The sequence below is a fragment of the Siphateles boraxobius genome, unplaced genomic scaffold (assembly GCF_051911475.1).
Source record: "Siphateles boraxobius isolate OS27281-9 unplaced genomic scaffold, OSU_SipBor_1 26, whole genome shotgun sequence".
Lineage (NCBI taxonomy): Eukaryota > Metazoa > Chordata > Actinopteri > Cypriniformes > Leuciscidae > Siphateles > Siphateles boraxobius.
This window is the reverse complement of record NW_027508876.1, coordinates 1,004,436-1,023,622: the sequence shown is the minus strand read 5'-3', so window position 1 is coordinate 1,023,622 and position 19,187 is coordinate 1,004,436. Positions and strand designations below refer to the sequence as shown.

At 41.3% G+C, this 19,187-nt stretch overlaps 1 protein-coding gene across 2 annotated transcripts in view; it reads left to right on the top strand.

The window, feature by feature from the left end:
• sugct (succinyl-CoA:glutarate-CoA transferase) overlaps positions 1-19,187 on the top strand; it is a 158,314-nt gene that overhangs the window by 126,378 nt on the left and 12,749 nt on the right. For both annotated transcript variants that reach the window (XM_077244130.1, XM_077244131.1), the window contains one exon: positions 3,966-4,029. In XM_077244130.1, coding sequence (XP_077100245.1) covers positions 3,966-4,029 — 64 coding nt within the window. The remainder of the gene's footprint in view (positions 1-3,965; positions 4,030-19,187) is intronic.

Genomic DNA, 19,187 nt, shown 5'->3' with positions numbered 1-19,187 from the left:
GAAACTGCCAAAACTTCTGCTTTTATTGAGTTGGTCACGCTTTCTGATGTTCTATTAGACAAAGAAGTTTGATTAGCAGAGCCTGACTGATACTAACCCTCTTCATTCCTATAAAAGCAGTGAGTGTGTATTTAGTTTGTCACACATGATGGCTTCTCCATGTTGGCCTAGTTTTTGTTAAATAAACAATGACATAGTGTAATATGTCATGTGTTGTTGTTCATCTGAGGTTATATTTACCTAAGTTTAAGACCTGCCAAGGACCAGATGATGTTTTATTATGCCATGATGCGCACAGTATATGTACATAAATACATACATACATGTCCTAATAATAGAGAGAGAATAGAGAGAGTTTCGAGAGCTTGATGCGTTCAAGCACTGTATGGTCACCTTCATCAGTTTGGCACTGTGGAGAATCTTCTTTCCTGAAAGGAGTCATTCCACCAGATCCATTACTAAGTTTTCCCTGGAAAACACATCATCATCTTGTTCTCTTCTTTTTTGACTCTATGCTTCCCCCCATTATCTCTCCTTCCAGTTGTGTAACAGAGCCGTCTGTGTCCATTCTGTGCATCATCCAAGCGCCCCACAAAATAGCTCTGCTGCCGTGTGTCTACTCCACTTCTCTTTCCTTACTTCACCAATTTGCATTTCAAAGGCAAACTGCGGATATTTTGGCTGATGCACACACACTGACTGAGGTAGATGAATGTATGGCGGGTGGCTGGACGCTCAGAGCCAAGAGCCCAATGATTCAGCTTGATTTAACTGTTCCCATATTACAGCTTTTAAACGAAAAATGAGCAAACCCTTTCTCAGAACCCAGGGCCTTTTGTGATGAATATGATCAGGCTGACTAAAGCATTATGCACACATGTTGGACTTTTTTAGTGAGTCTTGCCATCTGAGACTAAATTTGTAGATCTTTGAGATTTGTTTTCAAAAGCAAAATTGGAAGTCTTGGATTGTTTTAGGGTGGCATGCTCATCGACGGCAGGTTAACGGACTTTGAAGGACATGAAGGTCACATTGAAAGTTACTTTTTTATCATCAATAATTTTAGTAATTAAGTTTAGATTTCATTACATTATTTCCCAGTATTTCAATCTTAACTATGAAACTATGAAAATCCATCATAAAAATACGCACGTTACATTTTAAAAACTAGTGTTATATTGTCATTTCCACCACGCCGAACAAGTTTGTACTTTAATTTTGTATTTATTTTTTTGCCAAATTATGCAAAAAAATTGTGTATTTAGGATACATAAAATACTCACCATAAGACAAAAAAAATCTGCCAAAGTATCTATTAAACACAGATTTGAGATGGTGAAAATGGACAATGTGGTGGGATTTTTACTTGATTTTTGGGGAAAATTACAAAAATGAATTCTACTATAATTCATGAACAGTACTGTATATCAAGTGTTAGACATTGTTAGTGATCAAAGAAAAATAAATGCATGAAAGTGTGAAAAGTGTGTTTTAAAAGGGCTAAAAGTGCCCAATAGTGGCTGCCACAAAAGTTGGTTTATAAAAACATCTTTGCCAGGAAAATCATTTACTAAAAAAGCACAAGGACATACTTTTGTTTACAGAACACCATTTTAGTTTTATGCATACGTGCGCAAAACTGAAATCAATGCAAACATGTCCCACAGTCTGTCATGTGCTTTACCCAAACTCATTGGTGTCGTTACAATCTTGACAAGCAAAAATCATAACTGACATCAAAAAATTATTTAGTGTACAGCCGGCTCAAGAGGCATTGAAGAAAGGAAGGTTGGAGGAAAAATATGAGAGAGGAGAAGACGCTCCAATCAAAAGCCACATCATCAACATTCCCATTACCAATGAACATACACCCAAACGGCCTCTAAATAAAGCATGACATGATGCAGAGCTTCTATCTCTCACTTTCTGGAACTTTCCCCAGAAGGGTCAGAGAAGTACGCAGAGCATTGAGGGAAAACATTGTGGAGGAGAAAAGAAAAGAGTGAGGGAGGAAGAGCACAAGGGTGTCATCCACGTCTGGTGGTCTGGACATCATCTTACATAACTGTCTGGCTTCAGCTCAGTGACATGAGAACCTATAGCACTAATGACGCTAATGCGCTTTGACAGAGTACATAGAGCCTGGGATTCTGTTGGGACACATGCCACACTTTGAGTGGCATTTGGAGTCTCATGAGCGGAACCGAACAACAAAGAAAGATGCCAACTCAGGCACATCATCTGTTTTCATATACATTTCCTTTCATCTTCAACCACTCATAATTCAGTAGATTAAAAGAATAGTTTTCCAAAAATGAAATGACTGTCATCATGTACTCACCCTCGTGTCATTCCAAACCTGTATGACTTTGTTTTTCCGTGGAGCCCAAGACTGAAATTTGAGAATACCCTGGCCACTGTTTGTCTCATAATGAAAATTAAATGGGACGTCTGCAAACTGACAAAAAAAAAAAAACATGCACAACATTATCCATATGACTTGTGTACACTATTTAAAAGTATTCTGAAGCATTACGGTAGTTTCAATTGATGATGTGTGGTCACGGGACAATGACTTTTGATGGGTTTTGTTGTTGATGTTTTGACAGATACTGCAGAATTTCAGGATTATAATGGCATTATTTGTATTTTTGTATGGCTTAATAAGACTCAGTGTATTGTGTGAGTTGCATGTCTGCTTTGAAACAATCTATTTTGTTTAAAGCGCTGTACTAGAAATATGGTTGAATAAAAGCTTTGTGGCACTTTTATGGAGTTTTTTGTCCTTTGTAAGCTTGACAGCCCCAGTCCCCTTTATATTCATTATATGGAAAAGAATATTCTTCACAAATTCACTGTTTGCATTTCTCAGAAGAAAAAACATCTGCTTGGATCGATGAGAATGAGTAAATAAAGGCATACACTACTGTTCAAAAATCCCGTATGCTTACTGAGGCTGCACTTATTTGAAATATTATTGAAATAGTTTTACAACTTAAAGGGACAGTTCGCCCAAAAATAAAAATTCTCTCATCATTTACTCACCCTCATGCACCATCTATGACAAACGAAGATTTTTAGGAAAATAATCCATCTCTGTGAGTCCAATGAATTAATGATGTCTTCTAAATGTCTTCAAAATCAATACTTTCTGTCTACTGTTATCACAAGGGTGACGTTGTGGTGGAAGTGCGTTGTGAAGAAATCGCTGTCCTCTGTGCTTTCACGTTACTTCTCACTCGAACTTCACAATGTACTTGCGTCACGTGCCACATCGTCTACCTCATGATTACTCATATGAACGAGACATTGATTCATCCACTAGGGTCATGTGGACTGTAACCGTTGTCGTTGTTTGTGATTTTTCAAGCGTCAAACGAGCGGCAGCCATTCCAGGCATTATATGGACTCAAAGACATAGATTATTTTCCTGAAAATCTAATTTGTGTTCATATGAAGATAGAAAGTCATGTACTTTGGGAATGGCATGAGGGTGAAGTAAATGATGAGAGATTTTCATTTTTGGGTGAACTATCCCTATAACCATGTTCTATTGAAATATATTTTTAAAGCAGAATTTTCAGCATCATTACTCCAGTCTTCAGTGTCACATGATCCATCAGCAATCATGCTAAAATACTTATTTTCTGCTCAGGAAACATTGTTTCAATTAACTAAGCTATTCAATTAAAATAAGCTATTATCAATGTTGAAAGCAGTTGCACTGCTTCATATTTCTGTGTTTTCAAGCTTCGTAAATCTTGAGTCATCGTGTCTGTCAGTTTAACCTTGTTTTTGTTGGGTAAAGTCAAAGATGTCTCGATGTTAAAAGGAAAGTCAAAGGTACGATGGTAAATTTGTGTGGTCTTTGAGAAGACAGTAAGTTAATAGCTTCAAGAAAAGGAGTGTAAAATTATGGCTTGAGTAATTGTCTCTGGCTCACGTTCTTTTGTCTCCATTCCCAGGTTGCTCACAATGGCCTTATTCTGGAAATGGACCACCCAACATCAGGAAGGATAGCAGTGCCAGGTTTGTATAGAATTTGCTGTCGCTGAAGTTCAAAACATTCCCTGCAGTCCTTCATTCAGATCACTTTTTTAAAGCACCTATTTCCGAGGTGCAACTGGGATGTGGTATTCTTGCATATCGGGAACGCGTCCAGTTTCTGGAATAATTTGTGCAAAAATTTCAATTATTTTATCATTATTCAAAACATGTATGCAACTTCTTTACAGCAACACAAAAGGAAAATCTTTAGAAGAACCTTTAAAAAATTCAACGACTAGAAGAAAGGGTTCTATATAGAATCTTAAAGGGTTCATGGGATCATTTTATGGATTTAGTTTTAATAAATTTAGATATTTAATTTGAATTACATTTTATGAATAAAACAGCTCATAAACATACTTTATCACTAGAAAAAAAAAAGACCTGTGAAACATGAAAGTATTTTGCAATGCAAGACATTTCTCCTGACATAGAACCTTTTTGGCATAAAGCATTCTTTAAAATTGAGTCAAGAGCCCTAGAATTCTATTTAGAACCCCATTGAACCTTTTTTGTATATTCCAAGTCTTCTGAACCAAACGGGTTTAGAACAACATAAGGTTGATGTAAATAAAGGCATAATTTTCATTTTTGAGTGAACTCTTTCCTTAACCTCTTTACACTTGAACTTTCAATTGCTTTTCTATACTATTTCACCAGTCATCTCTAGACACACTCATCATCTTTGAAGACTTTGAAGAGGTCTACTTCCCTTGCGACTCTCTTGTATCGAACATTTATTTTTATGTTTTGTTTTGACTTGTATTTGTCCGTTCAATGAAGTACAGGTTTCTCTGGTGACTTAAAAATCACCCCACGCTCTTTCATTCTTCGGTGTGAGAGTCCCAGAGAGATACTTTCCGAACTCGTCTTTTCGTTTTATTGTCCACATATTTAAAACAAGCCATCATTGATCCCCAAAATGGACAGGTCTGCGGTCTGGTGAGCTTTTTGGCCCTAGAAAACAATGTTGAACGGAGAAACAACATTTTAGAAAGGTTAAATGCAGATGTTGGCTGTCGCCAAGACAATGTACAGTCATTTTTCTCTCAATGACTCGATTCCCGCTGTTTTCGTGGTGCTTCAAATGTCATATCCTGATGGACTCACTCCAGACAGGTGGTTTTACTAACAGTAAATTTAGTTGCGGTTTGCAGCTCTGTAAACACACAAGTACGTAGACACCACGACCCCTGCTAATGATCTATGCTTTGTCCCTTCAGTGACTAAAAAGCAAAAATTGGCAGGAAAGGACCGCTAATGCTTTTGTCATGGCTAGTTGTTTAATCCGTTTGTCTATGTATACAAAGAGTCCTTAAAGTTCCATCCTCACCGCCCACCCAATTCTATCTTTTTCACGTGCGCCAAAAACGTTTTTGAATGAAAAGCTCTCCAGCGAATTCTACATGCTTCCACAAAACAAATGCATTCCTCGTCAACTGTCTCTGGAGTGATACCGGGATATTCAGGCGGGTGCTTTGATGCCTCAAACGGTTGTTTACCAGTTCATTGTTAGCATGTTTGTTGTCTCCATCCGAACCAAATCAAGGATGATTGTCAAGAATTTCTCAGAAAAGAAGGGCCAGAAACCACAACAAACACCTTTTTCCATTCCGCATTCCTCGTCCCTGACCCATAAATTTGCTGTAACACCACAACGCATACTCGTGGCCTCTAATCTTGCACAGCTATTTACATAACATCACTGTCTGTCCATGTTTTCAGATGTTTTTTCTCACCAGCAGCTGCACATGTGGAGCGTTTCCCGCCTTTGGTGACTTTGTGATGTTATCAAACAGTTCGCAGTAGATAAGCTGTTCGTTTTTGAGCACAGCAGTCTGTACCTCACTATTTATTCCCTCTAAACCCCAATGTGGTTCTTCACATCAAATGTGAGGCACTAAAGAACCCAGAATGGAGCCCCGGACAACATACAGAAATTGGCCATTAGCCGCCGTCGACTGTAAGCAAGTATTATGTAATGGATGTCAGGGGTGCATGTATCAGAGCTGAATGAGACCAAAATGGCTTTTTACTAAACAATCGGACAGCAATGAGGGTTATCAGATTACATAATCGGCAAATTGCTAATGACCAGGCATTCACAGGGATGCCTGTGTGGGCGAAAATACAGGAATCCATGTTAAGAAACATCGTCCGGCTTTTTTTAAGGCACCAGAGAGCGAGAACGAAAAGGGCTCAGAGGATGTTTTTGTGCCGCTGATTACGAGAAACTGCCTCATTAGCGATTGTGCAGGACAGTGTATTGTGAGGCACTTCCCAAAATAAACCCCTTTATTTAAACCAAAGGCCCTTGGCAGAAGCTTCTTGTTAGCTGAGTTTGCGGTTCTCTGGAATCTGACCAGCTAAGGTGAACATTTGATGATGTGGGAACGTTAAGCGAGTATTTCTGCTTCTTTAGAAGAGTTAAAGCATAAATCAGTCCGATATTGCTAAAGACTCTTTGTGTGACTTCCTCCCACACTGAAAAAAAAAACATTTTAGATCAGAAGTTTTGTTTTCCAGTAAGAAATATGTAAACGTCCTTAAATAAATGTACTTATTTAACTTATATAACTTGTATAAGATGCACTTAATTCATAATATATTCTCTAAAAACAGGTCTTAATATCTGAGGCCATTGATAAATGTATTTTGTTTTCAAGGATGTTTAAGTAATAAAACAAAACATAGTAATTAGGAATATAATTTGAATCTATTCCTGTTAATGGTCATTAAAATATCCGTAGGAAAGCTATAGGAAATGTTTTTTTAAATTTCATATTAATATTTAATAAATCATTTAATTTCATAAAAGTTTGGTTACACTATATTTTGATGGTCCACTTTAGACATTCTGTTGTAACGTTGCACCTACATGTCAACTAACTCTCATTAGAGTATTAATTGAGTATTAGTAGACTGTTAGGTTTGGGTTAGTAGAATAAGTTGACATGTACTAGCAAAGTTACTTATAGTCAGTAGAATGTCTGTTGGAGAACAATGAAAATAAAGTGTTGGCAGATATTAAGCAGACAGACTCTAATGAGAGTTAGTTAACATGTAAAAGTAATGTTACTTATAGTCAACAGAATATCTAAAGAAGACCATCAAAATAAAGTTTTATAAAAGTGGTCTATGACTTGTACTATATTGCAAGTCATGCTTTAAGTGAGGAAATTTGAGTGAATCCCCCAAAGATGCAAAGAAAATGTCTAGCCCATGTTCTCATCCAGTATTAAAGAATTTAAGTAAATACATATTTGAACGGTAACACTTTATTTCGATAGTCCACTTTAGACATTCTACTAACTATAAGTAACTTTGTAGCTACATGTCAACTAACTGTTAGTGGAGGATTAGTAGACTGTCTGCTTAATATCTGCTTAGACTGTATTGTGTTGGTCCCCCAACAGATATTCTACTGACTATAAATAACTTGGCAACTACAAGTCAACTTATTCTCCTAACCCGAACCCTAACACCTAACCTAACAGTCTACTGTCAGTCTACTACAGTCTACTAATACTCTAATGAGAGTTAGTTGACATGCAGTTGAAAAGTTACTTATAGTTAGTAGAATGTCTAAATAGGATTATCGAAATAAAGTGTAACCATTTGAACTAATGCCGTTTTGCCATTAACTGCGTCTAGACATTGTTTTGGAATCTGGATGAGGGATAGAATCTGTCCTTGCTGGAGGTGTGCGATATCTTAAACTTCCACTTTACTCAGAGTTACAACGATTTTCAAGTTTATGTTCATAGTTATCATTTTAATGATCACGCTTTGAGCGAACAGGCTTTTATTGTGTTGGCCAGAGCTGTGTAACAAAATTTTCCACAAAAAACCCCCCAGACAACAGCAGCATATGGGTTTGGACTGGCATGGGCGAGTAAATAATGTCCAAAAAAGAACTATTTTGATTTAAAAAGTCTTAAGCACTTAAGCTATAGTAACAGTCAGCAAATAATACAAATGGTTAGGATTCATGACCAATTAAAGTTAACCATCTGTAATTCTATTATCAGAGTAATTGCTACAATAGTTCTTGGCGTGTGGTTTTATAGAGCGGTTCAGTGAATCACCCCGTAGAGTTTCTCACTGCTGTGAATTGTTCTTTTCCTGACGTTAGAGGGTTTGATGTGTTCCATAATAACACATTGATTTTTACCATCTTCTAGAACATTATGTAATTGTCTATGTATTCTGCAAGAACACATAAACGCTAATGTACATAATGTGCTTTTTAGGTGTCAATCCCATAGAACTACACCAGCTCTGAACGCTACATCTAAACTTTCTAAAGTTTTAAGAGACTTTGCAGTGAAACTGTTTTAGGTTCTGTTCATTTAAAAGTAATGAATTCTTAAAAAGAATAAAGTAGAGAATAATTTCAGATCAAATCAATATTCCATGTCCATTTATTTATTTATTTGGTAAATAGTTGTGTAATAAGTCTCCATAATATACAGTCAGTCATTCATTTATCACAAAATAAACCATACAATCACTCTGTTAAGAGTTTGTTTAACAAAAATGACAATCTGACTGTTCATTATTCTACTGCAGTCAATACTAACATGTATCCTTTTTAAAAAATCATTGCCATATAAAAATAGGCTTCATTAAAATAAATGTACTAAATAATACTTTCAAAAGATGGACACACAAATGAATGTGACTGTATGCATTAAAGAGTAAATTCAGAACTCCTGAAGTAAAGTAGCACATTAAGGTATAAACTCTTTTTTAAGAGATATCAGAGGTCCTGAAAGCAATACTATAAACCCCTACAGTCGTTTGCACATCTTATGCTGTGAGGTTGGTTAGTTTGGTTAAGATGTGAGCTTCAGATGATTTTTGTGGCTTATTGAAAGATATACTACATACTTGCTTCCCCCATACTTCCCCATAGTTCCCCCGTCCTCCATCTCGGAGCCGGGCAGGATGTAGGAATGTAGTCCTGAGGGAAATTTTATGAATGAGAAGGTACGGACATGAGATGGTGAGAAAGGCTGTAGGCAAAGTACATCTCCTCTGACGTCAGATTCCCAAACTCCCGCAGCAGTCTCCTCTGGTCAACACTTAAATGTGATATGAATTGACAGGTGAAGTTTTCTCCCCAGAAAGTCTCAAAAAGGAGTCGTTTTTTGTCATTGTGATGTTTACCAAACAGACATTCTTCTGACTATAACTAACTTTTCTGTCTACAGGGATTAAAGTTCTCCGTCGCTACGACGGATTTCCGTTAATTGCAGCGAGCCTATGACGGATTTCCGTCAATTGCAGGGTTCCCGTCTGTCCTTAATGTCTTAAATTCACTTTTCATAATGTTAAGGCCGTAAATAGGCTTTCATTTCTCAAATAGTGTGATAAATGTCTTAATTTTAGTTTGAATAGGTCTTAAATTAAGGCAAGACGAGGTGTATTCACCCTGCTGAGGGGGATGTGATAAAGCCTGGATCGGAGCGAAAGCACGTTCCTCTCTCCACTCTAACATTCTGTAATCACTTCGCTTATGGTCCAGTCCGGGTTTTCAATTCCCGCTCACGGAAAAACTGCTCCGTGTTCACTCAATTAATCTTAGTTTTGGAGAAGTGCATGTCAGGCTACAGCTGGTTTGCTGCGGTCCGAATCCGAGCGAGTTTGTTCCCTGCGCCCCCCGCAGCGTTGGTCTGGTTTCACGTTCAACTTAATTCTATCGAACCCTGGTGCGTTTGCGTGCATATTACGTCAACGCAAACGTGCACGGCGCATGATAGAAAACAGAACGCGGGTCAATATTGGCCGTTTCTCAATACCAATAGGCTACGCAAACCTCGGACTTGCGTCCTTGATAGTTCGGACTTGGCAAGTTCGACTCGGGAGAACGAACTCCCGAGGACGCGAGTCCGGTTATTCTGCAAACGGATCCGCGCCGATCTTGGTTTCGTCACTCATCTCGCTCTGGCTACTCCGGTTATCTCTTTATGTATATTTTAGGCAACAATAAAATGAAATATGGTATAAAATACAACTCTGCCTCTTTTCATCAACAATAAAACGAAATATATACAAAACACCTCTTTTCATTTATAAATGAACATATTATCATAAACATATTAGGCCTATATGGCCACACAAATGTGGTTCAGACAACGCACATTGATTATCTTCACTCCATATATTTATAACAACACGCAATATAAAACACAACCCTGCTTCTTTTTGTTTTCATTTTAAAAATATGAAACATTATTGATCATTAAAACTGACAAACTTAACAAACAGAGACAGGGTTGTATCATTTTATTTTATTATGCATGTACACATACAAGAGAATGCATAGTAAAATATATAAAGAATATTTTATATATTTTAGAATATATAACATTACACAACCCTGTTGCTTTTTGTTAAATGTCAGTTTTAATTATCAATAATATCCATAAAAGTATAAGTAGCCTAATATGTAGGCTATAAGAAGCTATACAATGAGAAATAAAGCAAACAATTCAGTCAAACATTAGTCAGCTCTCTAATAGGCTACACAGTTAAAGTTAAATAGCCTAAATATATAAAGTTATGAAACTTCACTTTGCCCTCGACCAAAACAATTTGCCATTAAACAAACTATATATTAATATAATTTAGCATTGTTTGGTCTTATAAGATAAATAAAAACATGCACTGAAAAGTTATGTAGATGGTTGATTATTTGTCAAGCTAAGTAATTTTTTTTCATAGATTAAAATAGCTTTTAAAATATGCAAACTGGCAATATTAAAGCGGTTTAAAACATCTCCCCTTAAAACGATATTGGTCTCGACTATTTAAATAAAGTTAAAGGAATATGACTTGGCCAGAAAAAAAATTTCAGTCAGAAGAATTTTTTTCACTTTAATCCCTGTGTCTACTAACACTAACCCTAACCTAACAGAGTTAGTTGACATGTTGTTGAAAAGTTACTTAAATGTCTAAAGTGAACTATTAAAATAAAGTATTAAGTAAACCCATAAATAAAGTAAACCCATTGTGCTTCGTGCTCTGATCAGCTATTCTGCGTTTGTTGTGAAATTGCAATCTTTATTAGTTGAAGGCAACATGAACCAGTTTACAATGTGTTTACTGGCGTGAGGGCCGAACAACCTGTCAATCACTTGAGATCGACCAATAGAAAATCACAACCATCCAGTCAATTCCATACGGACAAAATTAAGTCCTGAGAGTTTTTCTTGAAGCCATTTCACTCAGATATACGTAACAACAGACTACTGCAACTTCTGTCTCAATTACACTTTGCAATATTCCCATTTGGATGAAAAAGGTATAGTATTTATATCGGGTCTGTGACAAAATATATTGTTGTCCTTCTCCGTACGATACGAGAATCGATACATTGGCGCCAAATATCTATAATTTAATTATTAAAAGAAGGCGCTCAGATTTCCCTGCTCACAGAATCGCTACAGTACTTCATGGCTCCTCGAGGTGGCGCTCGACACATGAATGAGGGAAATGTGTAAAAAACTTTTAAAGTTAGCTAGCCTAAGTAAAAGAGTTTTTTGACGGGATCCCTAATATATCCGCTGATAGACGCCTTCTTTCAAACACTCTCGTGTGCATCTGTGTTAGTGCTCGGTGAAGAGCGTTAAAGACGTCTATTTGCAACATGTTTTTGAAGCGTTGATCATTGTAGCCAATCACAGACAAATATGTTGAGTGCATGAACACAATGGCCAATCGGAGGTGTTTACAAATCCACTCAACAGCGCTCAAATGTTATAGGGAAATGCTGTTTTTTTTTTTAAATTTTAAAATACCAAAGTCAGTATATTTGACAACACTATTCCCAGGGTTATTTTACGGAAGCTGGTAAACATTGAGATGATGTAAAAGTTGATAAGCAGTTAAATGTGTTAGTTTACACACAAAGAACTTTTAAAAAGTATAAGCTTAAAACTTTTTGTGCTGTCTTCTAACAGTTTGGGCTTGAATAAAGAGAGAAAACCTGCACTTAACATTTTCACAGGCATTGTGTTTTCATAATTAGACAGATATCGTGATTTATCATTATAAGATTGTCTAGCAATATATCGATTATATCAGAATTGCTGTATTGTGATATTATCGGTATTGTGAGCCATGTATCGTATGGTGAGGTACCCTGTGATTCCCACCCCTAATTGATATTTTAAACTTTCCATATACCCATACTTAAATGTGTGTGTGACCATGAAATAATTCATAATTTTTTTTATGAAGATAAAAGCAATCGTTTCTTCAATTTAGCGTAGCTTTATGTACATTAATGGCCTATTCGCACAGCTAGAACACACAAACTTACTCTACAGAAAGAATTCAAGAGGGAAACGCCGCTTCGGACACGAAGGCTTCCTGACAAGATGACAGGTAGATCAGTAAAGCTGCAGATGATCTTTTTCACATCAAAGATATGTTTCAGATGTCTCTGGGGCCTGAGTTTGTGTGAATGAGAGCGTTTATGTTCACAGTCTGTCAGATCCCGTTGAAACACAGAGCTGCTTTGACGTCACCCTGTGCCAGCTATCTTGGGTTGTTTAGAGCTGATATTGCCGTAATTCTCCCTGTAGACTTAGTGAAGTATGCACTATAAACATCTATGATGCAGCAGGGACTGCTCTCAAATCATAAGCCTTGGTATTTCTTTTTCAGAAGCTTAGTTTTCCCTCAGGCTGTTTTGATTTCAGGAGCATTCAGGTCACCTTCCAATTCTCATAGAGAGTGTGTGTCGTGTGGCAAGGTCTCACAGGTCTGATGATACACATTATCTTACATTTGTATTCAGTTTAGCATCTCTCTGGGCTTTTCCACAAGGTTCACATCAATGCATTTTACACAGCAATTATATTCTTTGATTTTTGGGGCTGAAATGGGTCAAAGCAGACATCATTTAGCGACTGACTTTTTTGCTGTTTTAAAACGAGCTTTGCATTTCTGTTGGCCTCATAATCTCCCCATTGTAAGTGCACTGTTGCAACCACTTTTTTTTCAAAGAAAAAGATAAATTGGGGACAAAATGCCACAAATGCTATAGATGGAGCTTAACTTGTATTGAACCTGAAACAGGGCTTAGATGTCTTCTTGTGCCAGTTTGTAGTTTTATGTCGGAAATGTGTTTTGGGACGTTAGGTTTCTCTGGATGTGGACTTGGACAGTGATGGGGCTCATAATGTTTTATGAATGATTTTACCACAGATTTTTTTTAACATATTCTCTTATTTGGTCGTTGCATACAAACCCAGCCAGAATGAGTTCAAGTTTATGTCTGCCTTTTTAAAGAAGAATCAACTGTGACTCACTGTTTCCAGGGATTTTGAATGAATTGATCAGCTTCTAACTTTACCCTCTCTTTGCCATCTCTGTGTACAAAGGCAGCACCTCTCGTACATTATTTTATTCATATTTAAGTAGGAGTACTTGCCAGCTAGTCTCAATTCCTTGCTCTTTTCCCTCATGCTATAGTATAATGAGGTTTCCCACTCTTATGTATGTTTCACATTCGGCTCTTTTATCCGACACCGCTTCTGTTTTTTTTCTTCAGTCATCATCTCTCTCCCTCGCCCATTAAAGATTCAGTGAGTAGTTAAAAAGAAGCTGAAAGGTTTAATAAAAGGACTGAGAGGTGCTACTTGTCGCGTGGGCTCAAAGCACTGGAGATGAAGATGTTCATCTCCGCTTGACAGCTCGAGCCTGCCGTTCCGGGACGCTGGAGAATTCACACTCAATCTCACCCACTCTTTTTCTGTCTTCCTCTCCCTCTCTTCATTTCAAACTAGAAACAGCATGGGAAGAGACATAAATGTGGATGTTTTAGCATGAGAGATGATTTTCATAAATAAATATTTGGATGTATTGGCTTGTTTACAGGTCACTTAGAGTGTGTGTGCTTGCATTGTGAATTATAAAATTGATTGTTTAGATCTTGGATACGGATTCAAACAATTAAGAGGGGTTTAGCAATGCTTCTTACTTTGGGATTCAAAACCCTTCTCCCAGGATAGACCTGAACTGTGATGGGAGTCGATTGTTTTATTTGTGATAATGCAATGAAACATGCCAAATTGTACATTTTGGCCAGGCTGTCATACAAAGAAATTATGAACATATGCAAAGAATAAATCTGCATAGGAAAACAAATCTGTTGCCAAATAATTTTGTCAGATTAGAACATTTTAGTTTTTTGTTCTTACCTCATATTTAACATATTTATAGTATATAACTAATTTCCTCATCTTTTGATGGTTTAATCAAACTTGTAGGGTCATTATGTACACGTGTACATAATGACCCTACAAGTTTGATCAATAGATAGATAGATAGATAGATAGATAGATAGATGATAGATAGATAGATAGATAGATAGATAGATAGATAGATAGATAGATAGATAGATAGATAGATAGATAGATAGATAGATAGATAGATAGATAGATAATAAACGCAACACATTTCTGTGGCTTATTTATATGATTTTGAGCACTTTTCTTATGCTTTTGGGTCAGTATCAACAAACCTAGCCAGTTCAGATATTTCATGTGTTCTAGCTCAAGCACACCTGATGCCACTAATGAACCCCTTGATTAGTTGCATCACGTGTACTTTAGACAACACCTGTTTTGCAGATTTGTGCGTTTGTGGGGGATTCTCTTCAGTAGAAGTCATTAAAAGTTAAAGTTTTAGTTGAATTTTGGGAAACCACTTGAAACATTTGTTGTGTTGAGCTACTTCAATTACTTTTGTTTGATTTGTCCATTGCAAACAGCTGAAAGTCTGTCAAATGTTCTAATAAACCTGATTTGCTATGGGGGCTTAATTATTTCGATTACAACTGTACATTGAAACGTATTTATTTAGTTTAAAAAAAGAAATGTAAATGCTTGACTTAAAGGAAGTACACTTAGAGAACTGTTTATGTGTTATAGCTTTGCCTGTAGAAATCCCATCACTCTTTTACAATACTCAGGATAAATGATCTGTACTCTTTCTCAAGTCCCCACTGCAGTTGAGACCTGTTTCTCTTCACTTCACTCAGCGCCGTAGATATCCACTGGGAAATTCTCTTTCTTCTCTTCCCCTCTTTTCCTCTGCTTTGTCAACCATGCAGAACGTCTCGGCTACGTATGTAACCCTCGTTCCCTGAGTAGGGAACGGAGACGTTACGTCGGATGACGACGAATGGGGTTTCGCTTAGAACACCTATCGACTTCGAGTATTACAAAACGAGCCAATGGCAAAGAAGCGCCATGGGTCTGCAGAATTTGCATGACGTAACTCCGCCCCACCTCGTCGGTATAAAAGGAGGACGCCGGCAACAGGCAGATATGTTTCTTCGCTGAGGAGCCAAGACTGAGCTCAGGCGATCCCCGCGGTACAGCGGAAATTGGCAGGCAGACGTAACGTCTCCGTTCCCTACTCAGGGAACGAGGGTTACATACGTAACCGAGACGTTCCCTTTCGTTGTCACTCCGAGTTACGTCGGATGACGACGAATGGGGTTACCAGTTTAATCACACCACCTTCTCAGCTGTCTTCCAGTGCCCTGCGTAAATCTGAGATCCCTGTCGTGAGACTGGCACAGACGAAGGACTCCTATTTAGCACAGGAATACCAAGGTACACTGGGGAGCATATCCCAAGTTCAGGGGAAATAAGCAATTACTGCCAACCCAGAGGGGGAGACTTAGAAAATACACAAGTGACCCGAAAGAGACATGGAGAACACTGGGGTGTCCAGCCGCAGGTGGAATATTTCAACCCCAGGGGTGGCAAGGTGGCTTGCCAAGGGAAAGACACATGCTCAAGAGGCTTACAGTGGAAATACGCATGTGGGGGTCGCTCAGGGGAGGGACCATGCACACGGGAGGCACCTAGCCGACGCACAGGCAATAGACACTGGCGCCAACGTCAGGAGTGCTGGAGGAACTCAGGGCTTTCGGGGAAGCTCACCTGAGGAGAATATCGCACGTATCCAGTCCGTGGAGTGGAATGGCGAGCAAGCGAAGACACCTGAGCGGGTCCAGTACTAGCCGGTTGAAGCGAGTACATGAGAGGACACTGGCTCCACTCGGAGATTGTAGAATCTGGCGAATGTGTTAGGTGTCGCCCAGCCTGCAGCTCTGCAGATGTCTGTTAGCGAGGCGCCATGCGCTAGAGCCCAAGAGGATGCCACACTCCGGGTGGAGTGGGCAGTCGCACCAAGGGGGCACGGTCGACCTTGCTGCTGGTATGCCAAAGCAATGGCGTCCACTATCCAGTGAGACAACCTTTGCTTGGAGAGAGCGTTTCCCTTCAGCTTCCCACCATAACAGACAAAGAGCTGGTCTGAGGTCCTGAAACACTGCGTCCTGTCTACATAGGCGCGGAGGGCGCGTACTGGACAGAGCAGTGCCAAGGCTGGGTCTGCCTCCTCCGGGGGCAGCGCTTGCAGGTTCACCACCTGGTCCCGGAAGGGAGTGGTAGGAACCTTGGGCACATATCCAGTCCGGGGTCTCAGGATCACGTGAGAGTAAGCCGGCCCAAATTCCAGGCACGCTTCGTCAACGGAGAATGCGTGCAGGTCCCCCACCCTCTTGATGGAGGCCAATGCAACCAGGAGCGCTGTCTTCATAGACAGGAACTTAAGCTCCACTGATTGCAACGGCTCAAAGGGAGCACTCCGCAGGGCAGTTAGGACCACTGAGAGGTCCCAAGAGGGAACGAGAGGAGGCGAGGAGGATTCAGTCTCCTCGCTCCACTCAGGAACCTGATGATCAGGTCGTGCCTTCCAACAGACTTACCTTCGACCGGGTCATGGTGTGCGGCAATAGCGGCAACATAGACTTTCAGGGTGGAGGGAGACAGCCCTCGCTCCAGCCTATCTTGAAGGAAGGAAAGCTTGACACTAATCGAACATCTCCGGGGGTCTTCTCGGTGAGAAGAGCACCAGTTGACGAAGAGGTTCCACTTCAACGCATAGACGTGTCTCGTGGACGACGCTCTAGCGGAAGTGATGGTAGCCGCCACCGCTAGTTCGAAGAACCAGGTCCGGGCGGGCCAGTATGGCGCGACCAGAATGACCTGCTCCTCGTCCTCCCTGACCTTGCGCAGGGTCTGCGCAAGAAGGCTCACTGGGGGAAACGCATATTTGCGGCCCCGCGGCCAGCTGTGCGCCAGTGCATCCGTGCCAAGCGTGCCCTCGGTCAGGGAATAATACAGGTCGCAATGGGTCGAGTCGTGAGAGGCAAACAGATCTAACTGTGCGTCCCCGAACTGGTCCCAAATCAGTTGAACCGACTGGGGATGGAGTCGCCAATCTCCCGGGAGGGGCTGAAGCCGTGAGAGCTCGTCGGCTGCACAGTTCAGGGCTCCGGGGATATAAATGGCATGAAGCGACCTCAGATGCTTCTGACTCCATATGAGGAGGTGGCGGGCGAGTTGCGACATACGGCGGGAGCGTAGACCACCTTAATGGTTGATGTACGCTACAGTGGCGGTATTGTCTGAACGGACTAGTACGTGTTGGTTCTTGAGCACGGCCCGGAAGCGGCGCAAAGCAATACGTACGGCCAGCAACTCGAGGCAATTGGCTTGCCAGAGGCGTCGGGGTCCTGTCCAGGAGCCCGCGGCAGCACGTCCATTGCACATGGCACCCCAGCCCGTGGAGGAGGCATCTGTCGTTACATCAACATGCCGCGAAGCTCGTTCCAGGGGCACTCCGGCCCGTAGAAAACTGAGGTTCGACCACGGGGTGAAGGTCTGACGGCAGGTCGGAGTAACTGGTACTCGGAGGGTGCCGTGTTGCCATGCCCACCTCGGGACTCGGCCAAAGCTGAAGCGGTCTCATATGAAGCAATCTGAGCGGCGAACCGCGGCTGCAGATGCCATATGCCCCAGGAGCCTCTGAAGAAACTTCAGTGGAACCGCACTCTTGCGCTTGATAGTCTCAGGCAAGTCAGCAATGGGTGAGTGGAGAAGGCGACCAAGTCCATACCGAGAAAAGAGCTCCTCTGCACGGGGCAAAGTTTACTCCTTCCCCGGTTGACCCGAAGGCCCAGACGAGCTAGGTGCCGGAGCACTGGGTCCCTGTATTCGCAAACCTGGTCTCAGGAGTGAGCTTAAGACAGCCAGTCACCGAGATAGTTCAGGATGCGAACCCCGTGTTCCCATGGAGGAACAAAGGCAGCCTCAACAACCTTGTGAAGGCGCGAAGAGACAGGGCTAGCCCGAATGGGAAAACAGCATACTGATATGCACGCGCCCTGACAGCAAACTGTAGGTATGTTCTGAGTCGAGGGAGAACGGAGACATAAAAGTAGGCGTCCTTCAGGTCGATCACTGCAAACCAATCCTGTGGCCGCACACATCCAGAAATGCGTTTGGCCAGGAGCATCTTGAACGGCAGCCTGTGAAGGGAGCGGTTCGGACCAGGATTGGCCGTAACCCACCAGACTTCTCCGGGACAATGAGGTAGGGGCTGTAGACCCGGACCTCCTTTCGGCTGGAGGGACAGTCTCAATCGCACCCTTCGCCAGTAGGGTAGCAACCTCCGCTCTCATGATAGGGCATAGCCATCAACCAAAGTGGACCGGACTCCCCTGAAGTGGGGAGGAGACCGTGCGAACTGAATCGCATAGCCGAGCCGATGGTTCGCGCGACCCAGCGGAACAGATAGGGAAGCTCTAGGCAGGCTCCCAACTGTGCCAGCGGCGTCGAGAACCACAGACGACCCCCCGGTGGTGCAGCGAAGCGGAATGACCGGCCCAGACGTGGACGGCATAGCGGCCCGGAGTGGGGGCAAGGTCAAAACCGCACCCTGACAGAGGAGGCCAGGGAAGGACCAGCGTTCCACGGGGGCCTGCTCTGTCAAGGGTCTGGCGACAGAGGGGGACAGGGGCGAAGCGGTCGTGGACGGCACGCCGTGTCAACCACCTCCGGGACAGAGGGGGACGAGGAGAGCACGGCATGTGGGCGGCGCTCTGTGACGTCCGAACTCTCTGTGCTCAGAGACGGGAGAGTCAGTTCTTTGGAGAATAAGGATTCTTCCCCGGCCCTCACCCGGGGAAAGGAGTGGTCCTGCTACCAGCTCCTGGAAAGAACTGAGTCCCATCTCTGAGGAGCCCATCCCAAGAGTGCCGCTTA